The sequence below is a fragment of the Crocodylus porosus genome, unplaced genomic scaffold (assembly GCF_001723895.1).
Source record: "Crocodylus porosus isolate Cpor-Errol unplaced genomic scaffold, CroPor_comp1, whole genome shotgun sequence".
In the NCBI taxonomy this organism is placed as follows: domain Eukaryota; kingdom Metazoa; phylum Chordata; order Crocodylia; family Crocodylidae; genus Crocodylus; species Crocodylus porosus.
The window spans coordinates 77,396,209-77,419,802 of record NW_017728948.1 but is presented as its reverse complement, the minus strand read 5'-3'; the positions used below and the strand labels follow the sequence as shown (position 1 = coordinate 77,419,802).

General features: G+C 45.3%; 1 protein-coding gene across 7 annotated transcripts in view; it reads right to left on the bottom strand.

Annotated features, from left to right (window-relative positions):
- Positions 1-23,594, bottom strand: part of MAPK10 (mitogen-activated protein kinase 10) — a 408,832-nt gene that overhangs the window by 124,265 nt on the left and 260,973 nt on the right. For all 7 annotated transcript variants that reach the window (XM_019552886.1, XM_019552890.1, XM_019552888.1 and 4 more), the window contains one exon: positions 21,185-21,354. In XM_019552886.1, coding sequence (XP_019408431.1) covers positions 21,185-21,354 — 170 coding nt within the window. The remainder of the gene's footprint in view (positions 1-21,184; positions 21,355-23,594) is intronic.

The window sequence follows — 23,594 nt, the reverse complement described above, 5'->3', positions numbered from 1 at the left end:
AGGATCTCCGGCCCCTTACTTGGGACAGTAAGCGCGGTAGTGTGCCTACTTCCTTGTGTCTACATTGAAGAATCAAGGTCTCCAGGGTCTCTTCTTCAACCCCTGCCCAGTGAAGGGAGTCTCCGGGCTTCTCTGTCTTGCCCGAGTCCTAGCCCGCTTCCTCCCTCCCCGTAATCGAAAGAAAGTAAAAAGAGGGGGAAAAAAAGAAAGGTTTCCTTTTGTTCAGTTCCCGCCGCTAATTGATCAATTAGCAGCTTGTTACAAACGCGCTAGTCTTTCGTCACGCGGCTTCCGCATGCAGGCTCTGCGGCTCTCCCACGGTCGGGGCTTACTTGCTCAGACCTCGGTATCCTTTTTCCCTCAGGGTCCTAGAGTCATCCAGACTCTTCAGGGGTCTGCGTGGGGGTAATCCCTCCCACTGCCCCTCTGGTTCAACGTGTCGTCCCCGATCCTTAATGCCGGCCGCGGCTCCCCGCTTCTCCCTGCACTCACCGCTGCTCCGGTGGAGTCAAGATAAGGCGAAGTCTGGGTTCTGAGCTCCCTCTGATCCTGCGCCGGGGTCTCTCTTCCCAGAGCCTTCTCTCTGAGGGCGCTTGCTTGCTCAGGTGCCCAAAGGCACCTTTCCTCTTCTTCCTTTCCTTTTTATCCTCCAGGGATTAGCCACCATTGGCTCCTTAGGGCCAGGGGTCCGCCCTCCTCCTGGTGTAATTATTTCCAGCTGCCCCCCCTTTTCCTTAACAACAGGGTCTCAGTGAGAACCCTGTTACAAAAACTATGAAATCAAGCCAGAAATAACAAAGGTATAGGCAGTTTTGTCCTTCCCCATTATAGCCTACGGGCAAAACTTTGAAACTGTGAAATGTTTTGACTTGTTTCATTTTGTCTCAAGGCTGTTTCAATAATATCTGTTTCACTTTGATTTTGCTATTTCAACATCAAAATGGGTCGAAACAGTGTTGAAACAAAACTGGCAGCAAAATTTCACACAGCCCTACTGTCCATCTTTTCTAACAGTGCTTGAAACTGTCTGAGTCAAAGCAGATGGAGCAATAAGGAAATTCACAATTCGCACCACTGTATTCATCACATAACTGAGCTCTGAATTAGAAACTTGAGCACATGGGTTCTCTTGATGATACAGTGAAATTTGACTGTTGGGTAGCCAATTTGATCATCAAGTAACTTTAGAAATTCCTTCTGTTTTCCGACCATGGCAGAAGCACCATATTTTTCTGATGTTGACTCCTCATTCTTCAAAATGGTTTACAAAAGTTTTTGCGATGTCCTCCCCCTTTGTGCCATGCATGGGCTTTAGGCAAATAAGTTCCTCTTGAATTTCATCAGAAGCACAATATCTTGCAACAATTGGCAAATGTGGAAGGTCATTTATAACCACACTCTCATCAAGTGCAATGCTAAACAGTTGTCTTCTTTTCGATGATGTTTTCTGCCATTTCACTCATGCATCTCTCAACTGTTCTGGCAGAGACAGGCAGTTCTTTTATTTTAGATAGGATTGTGTCTTTATTTGGTAAATCATTGAACAAAACCTCCAAATTGCTGAGGAAAGCTTCTTTTATATCTTCCCCATCTGTAAATGGCTTTCCTTTTGTTGCAATGCACTCTGCAATTCTGTAACTTCCTTCTGTGCCTTGATTTTCACTTACACTTAAGTATTTAAAAACACTGATTTGCTTCTTGTATCCTGCTACTGCCTTTTTGATTGATTCAACTATATCCACTTCATTAAGAAAGGTTTGCTCGTGTTTTGTTTGAAAATGTTGTTGAACACTAGATGTGCGACAAACAACACTTTCGCAACATAAAACACCAACGTGGTCATTCTTTTGAATAAATCCAAATTTGTTTGTCCAAGAAGGCTGAAATGAATGGACATCTGACTTTGCTTTCTTAACTTTGCTTTGCTTCCATTTTGCCTAATGTACCCTTCAGCTTCAGGAGAAAAAAAATCAGGAAAGACAGTGGCACTGGGCTCTTCCAGGGTTGGGGCCATTAGTGGCACTGGGTTGGGATAAGGAAGGAATTTTATTTCATTGTCAGAATAGTATGGACTGCTTGGGTATTTGCCTTCTTTTGTAAGAGGGGACTTATCCCTTTTTCTTGAATCTCTCTGTGTTTTAATAATCCTTGTATTGGCAGGACAGTGGGAGTCCCCATCCCCCAGCACCAGACTGGGCCTGGGGATGACGGGGGCACTGGGCTGGGGCCGTTGGCTCTGCCAGGATGGGACTCGGGCCAGCACAGGGCTGGGGCCAGTGGTGGCACTGGGCTGGGACTGAGGGCAGGGCCTGCACAGGGCTGAGGCTGGCAGCAATGCCCAACTACAGCTGGGGCTGTCAGTGGCACTAGGGCACATGCAGGGCGAAGGCTGGCAATGGTGCCTGATTGGGGCTGGGGTGGGGTCATCAGTGGTGCTGGGATGAGGCTGGGGCCCGTTTAGGGCTGAGGCCAATGGTGGCACCAGGCTGGGACTAGGACTGGGACTGGGGCAAAGTCCTGCACAGGGCTGAGGCTGTTGGTGGTGTCCAACTGTGCCTGGGGCCCCTCAAATGGGGCCCATGCAGGGCTGGGGCCACTGGTGGCACTGAGCCAGGGCTGGGGCCCATGCAGGGCTGGGGCCATTGGCAGTGGTGCCGCGCTATGGCCAGGGCCTGTGTAGGGATGAGGCCAGTGGTGCCACTGGGCTGGGGGCCCAGCCCTGCACAGGTCCTGGCCCAGTGCTGCCAATGGTCCCAGCCCCACGTGGGCCCTGGCCCCAGCCCAGTGCTGCTGCCAGCCCTGGCCCTGCATGGACCCCAACCCCATCCCAGCACTGCCAATGGCCCCAGCTGCAGTCAGGTGCTGCTGCCAGCCCCAGTCCTGTGCAGACCCCGGCCCCATCCCAGCACTGCTGATGGCCCTGGCCCTGGCCCTGCCCCAGCCTACGCAGGGCTGAGGCTAGTGGTGGTGCCTGACTGCAGCTGTGGCTGTTGGTAGTGCTGGGATGAGGCCAGGGCTGGTGGTGACACCGGGCTGGGGCTGGAGCCTGTGCAGGGCTGAGGCTGGTGGCAGTGCCCAACTGTAGCTGGGATGGGCCTGGGGCCAGTGGTGGTGCCAGGCTGGGGCCTGACTAGGGCTGGGGCCGGTGGCAGCACTGGGACAGGGCCAGGGCCCGCTCAGAGCCGGGGCCGGTGGCAGCAATGGACTGGGGCTGGGACCCGCACAGGGCTGAGGCCATCAGCAGTGCCCGACAGCAGCTGGGATGGGGCTAGAGCCAGCGGTGGTGCCAGGCTGAGGCTGGTGCCTGAGCAGGGCTGGGGCTGGGGCCTGAGAAGGGCTGGGGCCGGCGGCAGTGCCAGACTCTTACCAAGCAGGGGCCAACACAGAGCTGGGGTCGACGGCGGCACAAGACTCTTTCTGGGCTGGGGCTAGCCGCATGCTCCCAGATCTGCATGAAGGTCTGCACATGGCTCTTCCTGCCCCGAGGGGTGGGAAGCAGTCTGCATGCCAATCAAGCCTTTCCAGCCCAAACAGCTGGATCTCCCTCTGCAGGTCCTTGACCAGGACACTTCTCCCAGCTAGCTTACCAACCTCTCCCCGCTCTTTCCCTGGGTACCCATGTCCCTGATTGCATAGCTCTAACCCTGGGTGGGGAATCAGCTTCTCCTGGCATGATTCTGTCCTGAAGACTGCTCTGCAGCAAGCCTTAGCTCCATTCCCTCTGCCTGGGGGGAATGAGGGGCTGAGTCTCTGCCCCTCTCTCCAAGCTGGTGTAAGTCTTTTCCCCCTTTTCTCTCCAGCTGATTTTTCCCTCCCTCAGCTTTTATGGCTCCATAGGAGCCAATCAGAGCCCAGAGTTTGCAATGCGGGCTCTAGTTACAGTTCAAATCCTCCAGTAAAAAGTATGCATTGTGCACAGCATACCCTCTGTTTAGAACATTCTTGTACCCTCTGCAAACTTTTTGCTGCCTTTCTTGCAAAGTTCTTAGGCACAGCTCACCCACTCAGCTTGCAGTCAAGCAAGCCTTTGCAGCTGTTACATGAGTATGTCTATTTCTCTAAGGTTAGTCTGTGCTGCTGCTTGGGATGGTCGCCTCCTCCCCCTCCCTCACCTGTAGCTTTTGCAAGTTATCTGATCACTTTCACATTTAGGAAGGCTTGCATATTCCTGCCTCTCTTCTATTTCCCACCTTCAGGTTTCCACTCTGGTTTGGAACCCAGAGGCAGTAGCGGCTGGAAATTTTTCTCTGGCTGTTCCTTCAAGTCACCTCCCTCATTATCATGTTTTTCTTACTGATCTTTGGCACCTGCAATTTCTTTCTTTCAGTAGCCTGTCTCTCAGGTTCTTTGTCTTGTTCCGTCTCTACTTCTGTTGTCTATAGGGTGTCTTTTTTCTTTCCCATCCCCCACCCTCATGTCTGAGCTATTTGCTGTTCACACCTCTTCCATTCTGTTAAGTACAAGTTTGCAACAGTGCTGCCTGCACACCCTTACTGTGCCCCCATCCAGATCACTCGAGACCCCACATGGGAGAAACTAACTTTGACTTAAAGATAACCCCAGTATTATGACGTCAAAGAAAGATACCGTTGCCCATGGAAACGAGATAAAATGGGGTCCCAAAGTAAATAGTTCATCTAAAACTGTAAGATCAAATTAATGTGCCGTGCTCGCCCTCCTGTGACCAAACAGGCTCAGTACCACACAAATGAAAAGAAAGCCCCCCTTTTCCTGGTCGCTGAGCTGACAAGATAAGAAAGATGCCTGTGCTGAAACCTGAGTAGACAAAGAAGAATCCGTTTGTAGTCATGATTGGCTGACACAAAGTAAAACCAGAAAAGAAAAGTTATAAAAAGGTTTCCCCATCCTTTGTTCAGGGAGACCGCCATTCATCAGTAACTCGAGCCGGACTTGCAGTTACCCCCCTGGGCCGATCATCCGTCATCTCCCGCCGACGCTTCCCAAGCGTAACAACCACCCCCGTACCCGTACTGAGTAAATTAGCTTGCAAGCTGCCGAGACGCTACCGGGAACAAAGTGTAACTTGTAACTCCTGCGTTCCAGTCACCATCATTAAGGGACGTAAGTCAATAAAACTCCTTTTTATAACCATATATGTCTCGTGCCTTCCTCATCCCATAAATCCAGATCTGTCATGAACCGGAGGGCGCTGCATAGCCCCTCTCAGTGCGGGACACATTCCATCTCTTATCTCCTCCTGCACTGCCTCAATCACAGAAATTTTGTACCTGCTTATTTTCTGTTTCACCCTTCCTGCAGAGTTTCTTCCATCATTTCTACCTCAGTGTCCAACACCTCCTCTTCTCCACTCTACTCTGGGTTTTGCTGGTCCTTGGGGTGTCTGACTACAAAGGTTTTGGGGTATCAATGATACAAGTGTCCCTCTCCCTTACAAACAGTGCATTTTAGGGACACCAGGCACTCTTGACTTTTCCCCTGCTATGAACTTTATCCCTCTCAATTCCTACCTCCCACACCTCTCTGCATATTTCTTCCAGAAATGCTCATATTCTTCTCCATCCCAGTAAGTCAATTCCCAAGTCTTTTAGTTCAAAAAAGCAATCAGGCTGGTAAGATGCTCTGCTTGCACCTCCAAAATCTCAATCATATCTGCCCACATCGTTGATCCCATCTGCTTCTCATCACCAGCTAAAGTTGCCTTTAACTGCAGCCCCCACTCCCCTCTAGCCTTTCTCAGTGACTTTCATGTTTTCCCACTGCGCTGCTCTCAGTGGGCCAGCCTGCCATTGAGCTCCTGCTAACCTCTGCTTCTCACCCAATGTACCTTCTCCTGCTCCTCCCACTCAGCCTCCCATGCTCTTCTACTCCTTTCTTCCTTCCAGCATCATCATTCTTGTTGCTGCTGACTGCCATTGCTCCCGCTGTCACCTTCTTTCTTCCTTTCTTCTTTGCCTTTGTCAACTCTCCATTTGTCTCCAGATATTCATTTCTTCTCTTTGACCCTTTTTTCACCTCAGGCTTACTTGCCACCATTGCCATTGTTTTGAGCTTCATGTCCCAAGTCAAATCAGCCAAATCAATTTCAAATCTGTGAGTCACTCAAGAACCATATATAGTCCTGCTACTGGCAAGCATCCTCCATCCCCACCTGGGGCTTCAGATGCTTCCAAACCCTTTGGCAGGCATCCTAGACAAAGGCCCAAGCCTGGAGGCCTTTGGATTCAGATGCCCCTGAGTTTCACTTCCCCTCATCCATATAGATACAGGAGCAAGCTAGAAAGGAATCTTCCATTTCCATAAATTTGGTATATAACTGAGATTTTCCTACCGGAAATGAAAGTGAAACCCTAATTATGCAATACCTCAGGCAGAACACTACTCTCTGCTAAAAAACTGCTTTTCCTCTGTAACTAGGAAAATGGTCATGGTGGAATAAGCCACTATAGCCCAGCTAAATAAAACATATGGTAGTGTCCAGTGCACTTGTTCCCCTTAGTGCTGACTCTTTTTCAGGTCATGGGGAGCTACTACATGGCATACATTTTGACTTCCTCTTCACTCCCACAGCTGAACTGTGCCTTTCTTTTCCATTTCCAATATTCTTGTCTCTTCACCAGCCTTAAATATCTGACGAACATCACCAAAAAGGGCCCCATTCATGGAGAATCCCTGTTGCCCCCCTCTCAGTCTTTTGTATGTGATTAATGTGGCCCCGCCCTCCATGAGGTAGAACCAGATCTGGTTGCCTTATGACTTCCCTGAATATAAAGTTTTGGAAGATCCCAGTTCCAGTCATGAGTGGGGGCTTACTAGCACATGGGTCCTTTGTGGGAGATGTCTGCAGAACACACACATACTAAGGAAGAATTGAGCTACGAGGTCCCCATGGCTTGAAGCACTGTTGACTCTGGTGGGGGCCAGCCCAATGAATTATATGTAAATCCTGAGACTTTTGGTTTTGGATTAATATCATGCATAGTTTGTACTATATATAAATAGGTACAAAAATGCTGTTTAAAAGTGTGTTTATAGAGTACCTGTACTAAAACTTGCAATAGTTTCATAAAAGTAAGATGCATCAACTTTGGATGAGCTAAATCTGGTATTTTACCTATAAAATGACTACAAGCATGTTTATTTCAGTTAGTGTTTTCAAATTTGCTCCTCACTTCCATGTACTCAGGGAGGGCAGGTCATGACAGTGAGCAAGGGGGAAGTGGCTGCAGGATGAAGTGGGGGGCAGAGGGAAATGGGGCCACCTGACCCTGCAGATTTATTTCCTCTACTATAGTAGTGGAAAGGGGACAAATTCAAGGCAAACCTCCAAAATTAGATTGTATACTTGGAAAATTATAACAAATTTATAAATTTTCCATACATAGAATTTAAGAAAGGTAAGAAGGAGATTCTAGGGAATTACAAACTGACCAGCCTCAACTCAGTTGTTAGAAAAAATCATGAAGCAGGTCTTCAAGGAGTCCATTTCTAAGCACTTGGAGGAGAAGGTGATTAAGAACAGTCAGCATGGATTCACCAAGGACAAGTCATGTGTGAACAACCTGACTGCCTTCTATGATGAGATGACTATCTCTGTGGATGAAGGGAGAGTTGGGACATGATATACTTTGACTTTAGCAAGACTTTTGATACAGTCTCCCACAACATTCTTGAAGGCAAGCTGAGGAAGTATGGGTTGAACAAAGGGACTGTAAGGTGGATAGAAAACTGGCTGGATCAGCAGGCTCAAAGGCTGGTAATAAATGGCTCAATGTCCAGTCAGCATCTTGCATCAAGTGAAGTGCTCCAGGTGTCAGCCAGTTTTATTCAATGTTTTCATCAGTGACTTGGAAGATGGGATGGAGTGCACCCTCAGCAAGTTTGCAGATGACACCAAGATGTGGAGAGTAGTAGTTATGCTGGAGGATAGGATTAGGATTAAGAGAAACCTAGAACAGTTAGAGGATTGGACCAAAACAAATATTAGAATCAATAAGGAGAAGAGCAAAGTCTTGCACTTCAGATGGAACAATTCCATGCACAGGCTGGGGACTGACTGGCTAAGCAGCAGCTTTACAGAAAAAGACCTGAGGGTTACAATGCCAAGCGTGTACTTTTGTTGAGAAGAAGGCTAATGGTATACTGGACTGCATTAGTAGGAATGTCGCCAGCAGGTCGAGGGAAGTTATTTTTCCTCTCTATTCAGTGCTAGTGAGGCCAGATCTATAGTACTGTGTACAGTTTTGGGCCCGCCACTAAAGAAAGGATATGGACAATTTTGACAGAGTCCAGCAGAGGGCAACCAAAATGGGGAGGGGCCTGGGGCACATGACTTATGAGGAGAGGCTGAGGGAACTGGGTTTATTTAATCTAGAGAAGACTGGGAGGGGATTTACTAGCAGCCTTCAACTACCTGAAAGGTGGTTCCAAAGAGGATGGAGCTAGACTGTTCTCAGTGGTGGCAGATGAAAGAACAGGGAGCAATGGTTTCAAGTTGCAACAAAGGAAGTTTAGGCTACATATTAAGAAAACCTTTCCTAAATTCCACTTCAAAGCACTGGAACAGGTTACTGAGAGAATGGAATCTCCATCCTTAGAGGTTGGTGTGAAGCTGGGGATTGTCCTGCTTTAAGTACATGGTTGGACTAGATGACCTTCTGAGTTCCCTTCCAACCCTAATTTTATATTCTCTTTATATTAACCACTCAAGTTTCATACCTAACCTTTTATTTTAACATTTTATTCACTTGTCATAACCTTCATCCTGCCACTCCTGTCCTTGGACTTTTATTTTCTCTTTGTCGAAGGAGGGAGTTTTTGAGGGGGAAAGACTTTGTTTTTGGAATGTTTTATGTAAATCTGAGCCACAAAATATTAGATAATAAATAATAATAATGCCGGCTGATAATGAAATTCAAATGACATAAGCCACACTTCTTCAATGACTTGCTATTATTTATTTTCCTACTTCTCATTCACTTGTTTGCTTGTCTTACTATTTGTCTATTTACTTGTTTCTCCTATCCCTGCCTATTTCTGCTTATGCATGATAACATACACTAATTTACTCTAGTAGGAACCCTCTTGTTTTCAGATAAGGCAGTAGCCTTCTAACCAGAAAAAGCAGCTTGTAGAATTCTAATATTAAAGAAGCCTAAGTCTGTCTCTCTGTCCATAATTCTTTATTTGCACTCTGATTGGCTGATGGGAACAGCCAATCAGAGTGCTTCAAGCATGGGGCAGCACTGACATGATTCCAAAGCTGTGTCGAGGACCAGACAGAGGGTGGGGGAGCAGAAGCCAGCACTGCTCTCCCCACTCCCTGCAAGAGGCAGAACAGGAAAATGTTTTAGTGTTGTTGTGACAAAAGACACACCTTCTGCCTTTTAGGGCAAGAAATTACCAGGCTCTAGAAAAATCATTTTGTTGTATGTGTACTCAGTTGTTATGTACAGCAGGAAAACAACGAAGTGAAAACGGATGGCCAGGAGAATATTTCTGGTTCTGCTGAAATGTCACATTTAGTGATTCACTTGTGACTAGTAACATAAAGAATAATATATTTTTGTACAGACCCTAAGGCCAGGTACAGACATTACACTTTTACTGTTAGAAGTGATCAAAAACCAGTCTATACCCATAACAGAACAGAAGTTTGGTGCACACAGACTGGTTTAAACATGGCAGAACTTTGTCCCCAACCCTCCCCCACCCCCGGCAATCCTCCACCAAAGGGCAAATGTGTGTTCTGTTTGCTACTGATCTAAGATACGCCGTTTACAAAAAACATCATAACTTGGATATATTCTATCCCAGGCTTTTTGAATGTCTCTATGTAGCCTGCTTGCCCAAGCCAGCAGTATTTGAGTCTGTCACAGACCTGACTAGTGACCATTTTGCTAAGAAGGCATACAGTGCTGGAAAAGCCATGGTTGTTAATGCCTGAAAAAATACTGTGATGTAAGGGCATCTCTGAGAGAAGGGCATCTGTGAAGGGTGAAATCCTGAATTCATTCTAATCAATGTCAAAACTATTGATTGCAACAGGGCAGTATTTCACACTCTAAGGTGTATGGATAAATGTAGCTTGAATGAATTTATCATGGAAATTTATTGCCAACAGTCAAAATGTTAACCTGATTTAAGGTAGCTGGACCTAAACTGGCCTGATACTTAACTATGATGTTCAGCAAAAAGAACTTTAGAAATGAGAAAAAGTAAACAGCTGGGAAGAAGAGGTTAAAAATTGTTCCAATGACCAGATAGGGAGAATGAGAAAGAGCCAATGGAAGACTAGGGAGCTGTAGAGATTGCCAAAGGGAGGCTGGTGACAGTTGGGCTTTGTCTACATAAAAAAGTTGTATGTAGAATTAACTCTTTGGGAAACATGATTTAATTCAGTTGCTAGAACTCCAGAGTGTACAAAGAAATCTATGCAAGGAATCAACTTAGACAAATAAATATAGGGCACTCAAGCTGACATAAGTATACAAAAGGGGGGTCACAGGAATATAATTTCTAAACCCATTCAGTTAAATTGTTTATTTTGACTATATCTACAGCAGCTATGACAATCATTGGAGCTTATACATTTGTTAGTGAGAGATGGAGACTCACAGACAGAACATAAGCACTCAAGAGATTGCTAGAAATGAGATCAGAACACCACCCCCCTTCCCATCCCAAAAGAGGGTTTTGGCATACAAGCTGTCTTCAGACTTACGACACAATTGGTTCCTGAAAAACGCATCTTAAATTGAAACATTGTAACTTGGAACCAATTTTCCCATAGGAAAAATGTTATGAATGGGGGATTTGGTCCTTTATGATGCTCAATACAGCTGCACTCTGCTGGTAAGTCTGTTGTTGTGGTGGAGAGGGAAGGGGTGTTGAGGAGGCAGATCAACACCCCCACAGTGAGGCAGGGACTGGAGGTGGGACAGGGGCTGGGGCAAACTCTGTTCAGCCAGGGTGGGGCATAGGGGGAGGTGGCTCCCACAGCTGTGCACTGCAGGTCTGGGAGCTGCTCATCTGGTGCCTCATCTGGCGACTCTCATTGCTGCTCCCACCACCAGTCCAGAAGGGCATGCAGGGGTGCTCCCGGATCTGTGCAGGGTGGGTTGGGACAGGGCTGTGCCGGGCTGTGCTCTGGGAGGGTGGGAGGAGGCACTTGGAGTGAGAACTATGCCCTCCTGCTGCTAGCCTTGCCAGGGTGTGGCAGGCACTGGACGGAGAAACTGTGCTGCCTCCAGGCAAGTGGCACACAGTAGTAGGAGCTGCCCCCAGCCTCCCCACAGCTCCTGGATGATACATGGCTTCATTCTGCATGCGCCCCCTCCCCACCGGTAAGAAGAGAAGCAGCAGCAGGGCATGGAGGGGACGTGTGCCTTCAGATTGAAGCGGGGTGGACAGCAGTAAGGGGACTATGAGGGGGCTGCAGCCACCCTAAAATTTGCTGTAGCTCTCCCATAATCCCTTCTGCCTGCCCAAAGCACAACCCAGTGCAGCACCAGCCCCAGCCTTGTCACTGCCGCCGCTCACCCAGCTAGGACTGGAAGGCATGGGATGAAGCTGTAGTTTGTCTGATAAGAGCAGGGAGGCTGGGGAAGCTGGGGTGGCTCCCACTGCTTCATGCCACTTGTCTGGAGGCAGTGCAGTGGCTCTGTCCAGCGCCCACCCTGCCCCAGCTGGGTGAGCAGCAGGAGGGCATAGCTTCCATTCCCAGCACCTTCCACTGCCTGCCCAGAGTGCAGCCTGACTTAGCCCTGGTCCTGCCCACCCCATGCAAATCCAGGGGCACATGCCCTCCCCGTGTCCTCCTGGACCAGCCACGCGCAGTGGCAGGAGCCACCGCCTCCCCACCCTGTGCCCCCCTTGCTGGCTGAGCAGTGCTTGCTCCAGCCCCAGCCCCACCTTCACTGTGGGGATGTTGATCCCCCATTCCCCTTCCCTCCTCCACAACCCCAATGGATTTACCAGCTGGAGATAGCTGTGTCGCGCATTGTACAGTCAAAACCCGTGTCAGAACCTCAAAACAGAGTGTAAATTTATAAAGGTTGTAAGTGCTGTTCATCATCACTCAAAAAGTTGTAAGTTGAGGATTGCCTTTATTTTATTACCTCTCAGCATACTTACAAAATTATCTCTTAGACTTCTTTGTACTGTTAAAGGGATATGAAACATGGGAAGATAAACATAAAATATGTGGCAAATTTAATTCTACCAGTAGAATACAGGTAAACATCTACCAGTAGCTCTTGAGCTGACAAAGGGATGTTATACAAACGTAAGGAATAATTTTTGTCAAGTAATTACATGAAAGCTCATTTTTTATTACTGCTTTAAGCTTGAAGCAAAAAGAAAAGAAAAGAAAGATTCTAGCAAATAACTCTTGCTCAAAAGTTATATTTCGGTCCTTATTTCATTAAAAAACAGCACTTTATCTTGTCTCAGGTGTCTCTATGCATTACAGCTAGATACGTTATTTTTTCTGGTTTTTCTTCCTCTGTCAAGGTATCAATAAATAGAAGACATTTCAGGGATCAAAATAAGAGATGAATGCAGTCCTTTATATTTCAAAACACTTTCAAGCCCATTTTATACCTTCCTGTCTCTTCCACTTACCTCAGGAGTTTTATACTGTGGTAAACCCCTCCTGTGTTTAAATAGGGTGGATGCAGCTCCCTCAAATTCATCTAGCCTGTTCAGATATTTTTTCCTTGAACCGTAAAGGCTAAGAAAACTGCCTTTACAGTCCTACCAGGGATGACGATGAGCTACTATCATCTTAGGGCAGAGGTGGGCAAAATGTGGCCTGTGAGCCGGATGTGTCCCTCCAGGCCATTCTATCTGGCCCGCAGGGCCCCTAAAAAGTTCAGTAAATTAATATTTATCTGTCCCTCCCCTCCCCCCCATGTTAGGGCATGTCTACACATCGTCCTAGGGTGATGTAGCAATGCACTATGTCACCATTTAGTGCGCTATGACAACATAGCAATCATGTGTCTACATGTGATCACCAGCTACATCACTGTAGTGGCATGCTCCCTAGGTATAGTGCGCTGCTACAGAGCAGCAAAATTTACCCGTGCACCACAGACATGGTGCAGTACTTCCAAAAGAAAGTACATAGCAATGTTGCCATATGGTGACATGTAGACACCCTTAGAAAACAAAATTCTTTTGCCCAAGACCAATCAAGATTTTACCCCGAGTGTTTCCTCCCAGCACAGGTGTAACTTGCTAGGACTGCACACAGAGCAAACACCCTTCCCCGTTCTCCCTCCTTTTGTAAGTTCTTTACAGGGTTCTTGCTTATGAGGCTCTGGCAGTAGGCAGTGGCACTGGAATTCTCAGCTGCTGAGAGGAGATGTCACATAATTTTTTTTGCCATGTTGAATGAGAGAAAAACCCTCCTACCCCTTGGCAGCAAAAAATGGGGAGACACCTCCTCAGAGCAGCAGCAAATGTCAGCTGCTCCTCCTGTGCTACAGTACACTGCCATTTGACAGAAGTACATTTTTCAGGATGTCCTTTACTCATTTACATATGCTCCTGCACCACTACTACAGCTGAAGCCAGAAGGCCGTAGGAAGAGGGAGACGGGACGAGAGTGAAAGATCTCTACCCCATTCTGGTGCAACCCTTAGGCAGTGTCTGGTGTTTCTGCTTCACTGGCCCACCCATCCTTACACTACCGCTTCTAGGTTCAAGACCAAATACTTGCAACTAATAAAGCAAGTCACTGGCAGTTGCAGGTGCTCAATACATCAGGTTTCTCCTGACAGTAATTCAGAATCCAAATCCATTTATGAAATTTTATATTTGTCTCTGAAAAAACTGATTGTAAAGATATCAGAACAAAAAGTCAAAGTGTGCTGTTTTAGATCTAGATCAGAAGATAATCATAATTTCATCTGGTCAATGGCTAAATGTAAAAGTGCAATTAAATCTTAGTTATTTCAGAATAGTGACTCAGTACAAAGTCTAAAGAGAGGGAACTTTTCAGTGTGAAACTGACTCATAGCTGGAGGAAAAAATTTGCTGTATGGATGAATCAGCCAGGCTCAAGTTTTGCCATGTGTTTACTGAAGTTCAATATTCCAAACAAACAGAAATAGCTGAAACCTGACAAGATTTGAAACATTGTTTTCTTAGAATAGGGATCCATTTTCAAATAGAACCATTCTGCAGTGTCTAAAAGAATTCTAAGAAATCACTGCAGATAGGAGGGAAGCTGTGATTTGGAATACACACTGAGAAACTTCAGGGATTTGTTGAAAATGAGTACTTTTAGGGACTCGTCACACAAGACACTTAGCAGTTGTTTTATTTAGATCATAGCAAGTATTACTGTGCCCTGTAAAAAGTTAGAACTTTTTATTCTGAGCAGTTGCACAGTAATGCTTACTACAATCTCAGCTTGCTCTGGGCAGAGCTGGAGCTGGCTGTGCACCCCAACCATGACAGACTCCAGAACCAGGCACTGTAGCTCACATGTCTTCCTGTGAGGATGTGTAACCCCCACAGCTGGAGTCTGCACCCTCCTCACCATATGCCCAGCGCTGCCTAGCCTGGGAGTGCCTGCCCCTGGCATGCTAGGACAAGACAGATCTCTGATGCTGGCAGTAGGCAGAGGTAGGCATGGGGCACTGAGTCCAGGAGAAGGTGCCAGTCAATCCGTATCTCTGCCGCTGGCAGTCTTGAACCAGCTCTAGTGAGGTGCTGGGGCTGAATCTTGAACTTATATTGTCTTCATGCAGCAGTCTAACAGTAGCTTAATATGATCTGGAGATACTTCTTCCATGAAAAGCTGTAATTTTGTTACAATATGATCATACTTAGCATGAGTGGTACTGCTCGAACGCATTAAGTGAAGTTAATACGTCCAAAGTGTCTTGTGCAATATGGCCCTGATTTCAGTGCGTGTTGTGCCTATCATCCAAATCACCTCAATGTCCTAGAGGAAATGTTTCAATCACTTCTTAAATGCATCTACTTCTAATCAGCACACAGTAATATAAACTTAAGTCATAGGACATGTCCAGCTTTGGCATGTCCAGGGGCTGCACAGGGGTCAGTTCCCCCAGGTTCTCCCATGCTGCATAGGCTGCCTCTTCCCCTCTACCCCCCTGCAGTGGCAGCATGCAGACCTTTAGGCCCTCCCCTGCCGTAGGGCAGTGGGAAAGGCAACTGCCAGGGATTGTGGGTGGCACATTAACTGATTGCAGGCAGCTTGTGGCCTCTGAGCCACCAGCTGGATAGCCCTACATAAGCAATTCTAATATGATACTTGTAGGTAAACAGAATGGGCTAAACTCACAGTGGAAGTCAATAGAATTTTTACCATACAAATGTACAGAATTTAGTTCTATGGAGTTATTTAACTGGAACTTAATTCAGCTTTGTGACCTTTGTTCAGTGCCTATTGACAGGTAAAAATACTCCTGATGGAATTATCTCCACCATTCCTAGAATACAAGGAAAAATTCTCAGTTCTTACTAGGCCTAAGACAGTTGATGCTGTGAGATTTCCTATCCTAGCACAACGTTGTCCATAAATCAGTCATTGCTTTTAACATCCCTTTCAGTAGCTATATCAATTTCTGTTTTTCTCCCTTTCCTTCTCCCATCCTCTCCCCTTCCCTTGTTTTCATCTTTATTTTTAAGTGTCTATTAGTTTTACTACTTCTCTGAAGCCAATGATTATACACAGAGTAAAAGTATAATTCAATCTTTTTCTTCTGAAATGTGTGTTTGATCTTCTCTTTCCCAGGAAAGTTGGTGCAGTCCCTGGGCCAGGTCTGTGAACCTCTGTTTACACCAGCTGAGTATGTAGGCTTCCATTTCAGGTATGATATTTTACCTCAGATTGGTGTATAAGTCAACCAAAACAACTTCACCTGCAGGATATACTGTGGCTCTAGCATTCAGCTCCTAATGGTGCCAACATACCCATTTTGTTATCCAAGTTGTCACGGATGGCCCCGCGAGCGGCCGTGAGCTCGCGGGCGCCCCCTGCCGTGCCAATTAGGGTGGTCTGACACCCTCTACTCGCTCGCCACGTCTTTGCTGTTATGGTTCAGAAAGGGAGGCTGCCTATTCGCACCTATCGGCACCTGGAGGGTACGCCTCCGCTCCAAAGTGGGGTACTCTCGCCCCAGCCTTATGGGCAAATGCGTGCCTCCAAAACCTCCCCTTTAGCACGCCCCAAGCCTCGCAGCTGTCCTGGGGGACGTTGTCTGGTCCCCTGCCCCTTGGGTGCTCTCCCTCCGGCACCCTGGGCTCGTTGCCCACCTGGCGCCCCTGGGCCAGGCTCTCACCCACCGGCCTATTCCCGACGCCCTTGGGTCTTTCTTGCCCTCTCACCCCTCTCAGGGTCTCCGCCACGCCCTCTGCGCTTGCGGGTTTCCCGCATTTGGGGCTCAGGTGGCCGTAGCCGTGCCTGGCCCCGCGACCCTATCCTGGGTCGTTTCTATTCTACGCCCTCTCCGGGCCTCGCCCTCTCTGGGGCCTGTACCGCGCTCCCCGCGCTGCGCCCTCTCCGGGCTTGGGCTCAGGTGGCCGTAGCCGTGCCTGGCCCTCTTGACCCTCTCCTGGGTCTGCCCTCTCTAGGGCCGGCGCCTCGCGCCCTGTCTCGGCCCCGCTCTGGGCCTTGCCCTCTCTGGGCCGACACGCCACGCACCGCGCCTCCCTGGCGCAATATGGTGCCCTGCAGCACCGGTAATAGTGCCCCTGGCACTGCACCCCAACTGGGCACTGGGAACCCCCAAACTGTTGGGGAGCTCCCTTGAGGCCTCCTCGCTCCCCTACAGCCTCACCTGGTCCTCCGGTGTAAACTGTAACTTAAACTCCAGCCCTCTGGCTCTAACATAAACAAAGGCTGCACACGCCTAACAACTCCAAGCCCCGCCAGGTCTCTCAGTCCTACCTTCCCCCAGGGTGATCTTGTTCCCTGCATCATTGCAGCCGGTTAGCGTGGTAAGGTAGCAACCACTAACTCAGGCCGCTCAGCTCAGCCGCAGAGCTCCTGCTCCTGCGGCAACCAGAAGGGAACTGTTAGCTAGGCTTGGACCTAGCTGTTTATAAGGGCCTGGCCCTGCCCCCTCCCGGCCACATGACCTGCTTGGTTGCCCTAGCAACCCCCACCTGTATTGCTCCAGGGTGTTTCCCCCGCCCTATTCCTCCTGCTAGCAGCAGGCATCCTGGTGCCCTGTACTCCTCTCTCCTTCCTAGGGCCTCCTTAGGAGCGGGGTGCGGGAGTGCCCCGCGACACAAGTAAACAAATAAACTATGTAAACACATTGTATTTTTTTCTGCATTAACTAACAAGACATTAGAGGGGTCTACTCTACCATTGGGCTATGCCATTCCACACCTTTGAGAAGCCCAGTTCTACCCTTTACGTTTGTAACAGCTGTGCCTGGTATAGGCAGTGAAGCACTGGTGATCTCACTCACTGAGGAAAAATTCTCCCCTGGTCATCAACATAAATTTAATGCTAAGTGGTATACATCACTATTGCTGTTACCATATATATTCAAATATAAGATGACCCCCCAATAATTAGATTCTATATATTGAAAATTTATAAAATGGATATAATTTATAATAATTTATAATTTGATATCATTTTAAATAGGAGACTTTATTAAAATTGTTAACTTCCCATTGCTACAGCAGGGGAAATAAATCTGGGAAGGGTCAGGTAGCCCCTTTGCCCTCTGCCCCACAACGTCTTCCTTTTGCAGCTGCTTCTCCCTCCTTACTGTCAATCCCTGCTCTTCCTAAGCACATGGAAGTGAAGAACAAATTTGAAAAAAATGACCTTGAAATAAACATAGCTGTAGCAATTTGCATATAGTACCCACAGAGTTAGTTCATCTAGAATTGATGCATTTTACCTTTTTGAAACTGCTGCCAGTTTTAGCTCAGGTACTCCAGAAACACTTTTGAGCAGCACTTTAGCACCTACTTAGAAAGGATACAAACTATGTATGAGTTGTGGGATCCTCCAAAAATTTATATATATTTTTGCCCCCCAAAAAGAAAAAAGAAACCTATTCTTGTGGTAGGTACCCAGCAGCATGTTTTCCCCCTATGGGGCATGTACTTTATAGTCATGCTCAGTGCTGGCTGCATTTTATCAGCGTCATAGTTTGTTTCTATTTCTGAGCACACTGATATGCAATGTAATAATGCAGTTTCCTTGTATGTGAATGTAAGGTGAGGGGCTTTTCCCCCTATATTCATTGAGTGGGAAATCTCATCTTATATTCAAGTAAATATAGTATTTATTATTTGCACTGCAGCTGCATACAGCAGTCCCAGTCCAGGACCACCACACCAGCAGGTGCTGTATAAACAAAAAACATGAGGATAGCCTTTGCTCCAGAAGCTGAAATATCTTTTTGCCTATTGGAATGTTTAGTCTTCAGAGTACATGGTAGGTGAAAGTGATGTAGATACACACTTCAACCCTAGTAGGGCACGACTAGGTAGCTTATGACAATGGCTCCTTATGCCTGCTTGCATGTGGAAGCAGATACTAAACCACTCCTTTTAAAAGAAGTCAGTCACATGAAGCACTGCTAAGCACACTGCTCCCAAGTTCCCTTGAGCTATTACACCAGTATCTGCATGAGACAGAGAGAATGATTCAGGAATCATCTTCTGACCTCTTACAGCTCCATTCTCCTTCCTCCTGAGCACTTCTGGCAACAAAAGTTAGCAAGGAGCCCCTAAAATCTCTGAATTTTCTTTACCAACAAATAATTAAATGTACTGCACAATGAAGGCAGTGGAATTAAAAGACAACCTAACATAGGTTTTCCCTGTTATTCATGTTGAGACACTGTCAGCAATGCTATCAACTAAAGAACAAGATGAGCTTGGCAAGAAATCTTTTCTACCAGAGCCAGCTGTCACAGTTATTTCTGATGCTTACTGCCATTCACATGTTGCCAAGTTTGATCATCTTCCAGAAAACAGGAGGGTGGTAGGGGGGAGAAAAGCAACTGTTCCACATCTCTTGACACAAAAACAGCACTGTTGTTACTTAAGTGTGAGAAGACAATGGAGGATATCCCATTTATTTAAGTGTCATTGTTTTTATTGTCTATATTTAATGACTGAAATATTTCCAAAGGTATTTATTGGCCAATGCTTTGGTTTCTTATATAGGTTTACTAGAGAGATTCTACCAAAGCATTTCTCCATATGCTCAAGGCAACCAAAAGACTCGTCACTTTTCTGTTCTAGCAGATGGGCACAGAAGCTAAGTATATTTCAGTGAAAAAGATTACCTCATCTGCCTATCTGCCACCAAAACAAATAAAAGTAGAAGTCCATTTTCTTATGTTTTGGGCAATCTATGCTTAAAATCTTCTCTTGGGAGACTTCCCACAGCCTAATATATCTTACTGACTGGAAAGTTGTCAGTATACGTTTTCCTTTTCTTAATACTATATAAATGCCTTTAGCTATGACCTGGCAGATCACAAAAAATAAATAATTTCTGGGTTTGGTAATAGTAATAGTTATCTCTCATTTGTTTTCTTTTATTTAAGTTACATAATTTAGACTTTTCCTTGCAAATTTTCATCATAATCTCTTCATCCTCCATTCCTTACACACTACTTCCTCTTGTTGTCTTCCTAACAGGTTCTTAGTATGTATCTAATAAACTAGGACATGAATGAACAGATCATAACATTCAAGATTCTGCTTGGAAATGGACAATTATTTTCATAATCCATCATGTGATGCCCTTACATCTGTGGCCCAAAACTCCATCAGTCCATTTACAGTCTTATCAAATCATTAATTTCTTCTCAGACATTTGTGTTAACTTTCTACTTTAAATTGAGTGTTATTTTGCATGCTTACCTTTTTCTTTTCTTTTCTTTTCTTTTTTTTTTTTGGCTTGATGCATTCATAATTTTTGCTTCTCAAATCTCAGTATGGAAGACAAATATCATAGGATGTTACTTATTTTATTTAGATGCCTTTAGCTTTATCTGTTTTCTGTTGTTTATAATTGAACTTTACAGCAATTTAGTTATGGGTAGCCGTAAGAAAATTTGATATGAGGTTAGGAAGAGGTCTCAGAGCAACAGATGGTACCAAATAAGAAGTAGACACATCTTGAAAACCAACACAAGTGCCTAATCTACAAAGTAAATATCTCTCCACAACTTGATTTTAAACAAAATTGTAAAACTTGAATTTGTAACACGTTAAGGAAATGGTTGATTTGATGTCTTGAAGCAGAATTTTCATGGCTTGGCCACTGATGGTGAAATAGATCCTAGAAATAACTTAGACTTTGATATAGGGTGCAAGGTACAGACCATATTATTGCACTTCCAATTTCTTGTATCTGTTCTGACTGACCTTTGAAACAGAACTTGCCTTTCTGTCACAAGAAGCTAATTCCTATGCCATTCCATCACATAGTGAGGTAGTATTAGATTAAATTCACAACAGTGAAGTGAAAGAGAAGACTGATAGAAAAGGGTAGTTATGTTAAAGTATTGTGGGAAGGGGAAGAATTATTTACTGCATACAACAATGTCCTGAGAAACACTAGGATTCAAAATACAAGCCATAAGTCAGTGAAAGTAAAAGGACCATTCCTAAAGCTCACAGTCTTTGAATGCAATCATTATTTTTGCTTAGTGAATCCTATTAGCTTCACATAAACTCAACTACTTTGTGTCGTTCATCTACATTTCATATACTGCTCTGAAATGTCACTTAAAAATAAAGGAAACATCATCACTTATGTAGATCAAAATCAAAAGAAAGCCTTCCTTTTCTGAAAGCTGCAAGTTGCTATGGGATGTGACTTGTTTCTAAACAGGTCTCTGTGACTTTTGCAGCACCAAGAGTGGAAATTACAGGGTCTACTTGAGATATAATTTGCATTGCTATTGGAAATAAGGCTTTAGTTGTCAATTGCTATAAGATTAGTTTCCTACTTTCTCAGTACTTACTACTTGCTATGTGGAGAAACCAACCTAATGATTACATTCACAACAGTGGGAGAATTTTGTTGGAGGAGGTACTAACCTGTTTTTGATTTAGGATGCAGGTTGCTTAACTCTTATTTTTCCTATTTAGACTCTTGTTGCTAGCAAACTGAACAAATGCAGAAGGCATATCCCATTTAAAAGAATAAGAAAAAGAAACTGCTGAAACTTACCAGACTATTCCCTGAGCCCCAGAGCCAATAGGTTTTAAGTTCTGGTAGCGTTTGAGAACTGTGAAGGTCGAGTCACCTACTTCCACGCTGTAGAACTGGTTGTCAACTTTGCTTTTGCTCATGTTGTAATGTTTGGCAATATATGACACATCCACTTGTTTCCCAAATCCCTGTCATGGAGAAGAGGAGTGAAAATAATAATAATAAAAATACCATATACTAAACCAAGGCCAATAAGCCATCAGCATAATAATGAAACACAGTGAGCCTTGTTTTCAAATATGATTCACTGTCATTTTATGCTCGCTGTCAGACATGCATGTTGTCAGATGAATTCTCAAAGGTTTTCAAAGACTGCATTGATCGCTCCCCCCTTCCTCCCCTCCACTGACTGATATTAGCGTATTACTATGGCACTGTGACACTGCAGACAGAATCTGTATGGTGCAGCTAAAAATCTTATTTAAATTATGCTGCAATAAATTAGGAATAAGTCCTTTAACACAAATAGATGGAGGAAGTTGTCTCTTAGGTTGGTAAACAATAACAGTTGCCTAAAATTTGACAGCTACTGCTATAAAATGTGTCTGAATCCATTTCAGATTACTGGAAAGAAAAAGGAACTGTCAAGGCATTTGGATTGTGGGACAGATCCTGAAAGGCAATGAGCAGTTCTTGTCTCCAGCTAACTTAAGCGAAAAATATTAGCTGACAAGAAGGAGAACTTTGCATCAGTTCCTGAATTTTAAAACAACAGGGTCATGTCCAAATCTCAGTTTCAACACAGTCCTTTTCAAACAAAAGTACCACTGAAGTCAAACCAAACAAGAATAGTGCAGATGTCTGGAACTGCTCCTCCAGTAACAAGCAACTTGTAGAGGGTAGAGTGCAAAATCGTTTGAAAAGAAACACAAAATATAATTTTGACATAAATATGCCAACACGTGTACATACATCCAAGACCAGCAACAAATACCAGCTGGTTTCTGACCCCTAGACTCTGTCCAGATGAGCGCAGTTGTGCGGTATGTGGCGCCACGGACATGTCTACAATGCCACATTCAGGTGTTCTCACACTTCAAGGAAGCAGCACAAGGTGGGGGGGAGTTGACCCCTGGATATCCAGGCGTCAAAACAACCCATGTCAAAAAAAAAAAAGTGAAGCGGCACATGCCAGGGCGTATGTGTTGCTCAAAACTGAAGCCAGGATGGCTAAAGCCATGCTTCTGGCTGCCAGCCAGGCTCCAAGTGGCAGAATCACTGCTGTTGCAGACCTGGAAGGGTCCCTAGGACCCTAGGTAAGGCTACTGGGGCCAGCCCAGTCCTAATCCCAGCCTTCTCTACCCTACCTAGGGTAACCTTCCATGCTCCAGAGGGCACATGGCACATGTATTCCCTGGGGACAACTAGCAGTGGCATAAGGTTCACTGCTGCTAGTTGTCCCCAGGGAACCAAATGTCCACACCTGTGTGGACACAGCCCTAGAGTCCAGTGAGAGAATAGGAGGGTAAACTGATCTAGACTTAAGGTGATACCAACAACCATATAGTGAAGTCTGTCACCATCCTTAGCAAATGGCATTTTCTTGATCCTTTAGTGCTTTGAACATAATTATTTATTTTTCATTGATCATGCCAGCATACATGTATTTCACAAGGATTTTAAAGACAAGGATTTAAATGTGGAATATGTCTGTCTTTGACTAACTGAATAAAAAAGAGCAACCGAGTCTGGAGCCATATCTCCTGTTCTGTGAACACTTTCTTCCTACTATACAACCTTAATTTCTGTTGTTGCAGTTTTAGCCCATTACCTCTTGTCCTCTCCCCAGTGGTCACAGAGAACAACTGATTGCTGTTTCCTTATAATACCTATTTTGTATTTTAGGAGTTATCAAATCTGTTTTCAGTCTTCTATTCTCTTTACTAAATAATCCCAATGTACCATTTCCTTGTATGTCATGTTTTCTATACACCTAATGGTTTTTATTGCCTTCCTTTGATTAATTTTAATTTGTCTACATCTTTCATGAAGTTCATTCCCTTAAATGAACACAATATTCCAGGTGAGGTCTCAGCAATGCTGAATAGAGAGAAAAAAATTCACTCTCTGTGACTTGTATATGACAATCCTGTTAATACAACCAGAATACTTGTGTCTATTTTTTGCAAAAATATTACACTTTTACTCATATTCAGCTTGTGGTCCAGCATAGCCCTAGATCCTCCCCTGTAGTAATGTAACCTAGCCAGTCATTCATGATTTTGTATTTGTGCCTGTGATTATTCTTTCCTAAAGGCAGAACTCTGCAGTTTATACTTAGTGAACTTCATCTCTATTTTAAACCATTTTTCCAATTTATCATGGTCATTTTGAATCCTAATCCTGTCTTCTATGGTATCTGTAACCC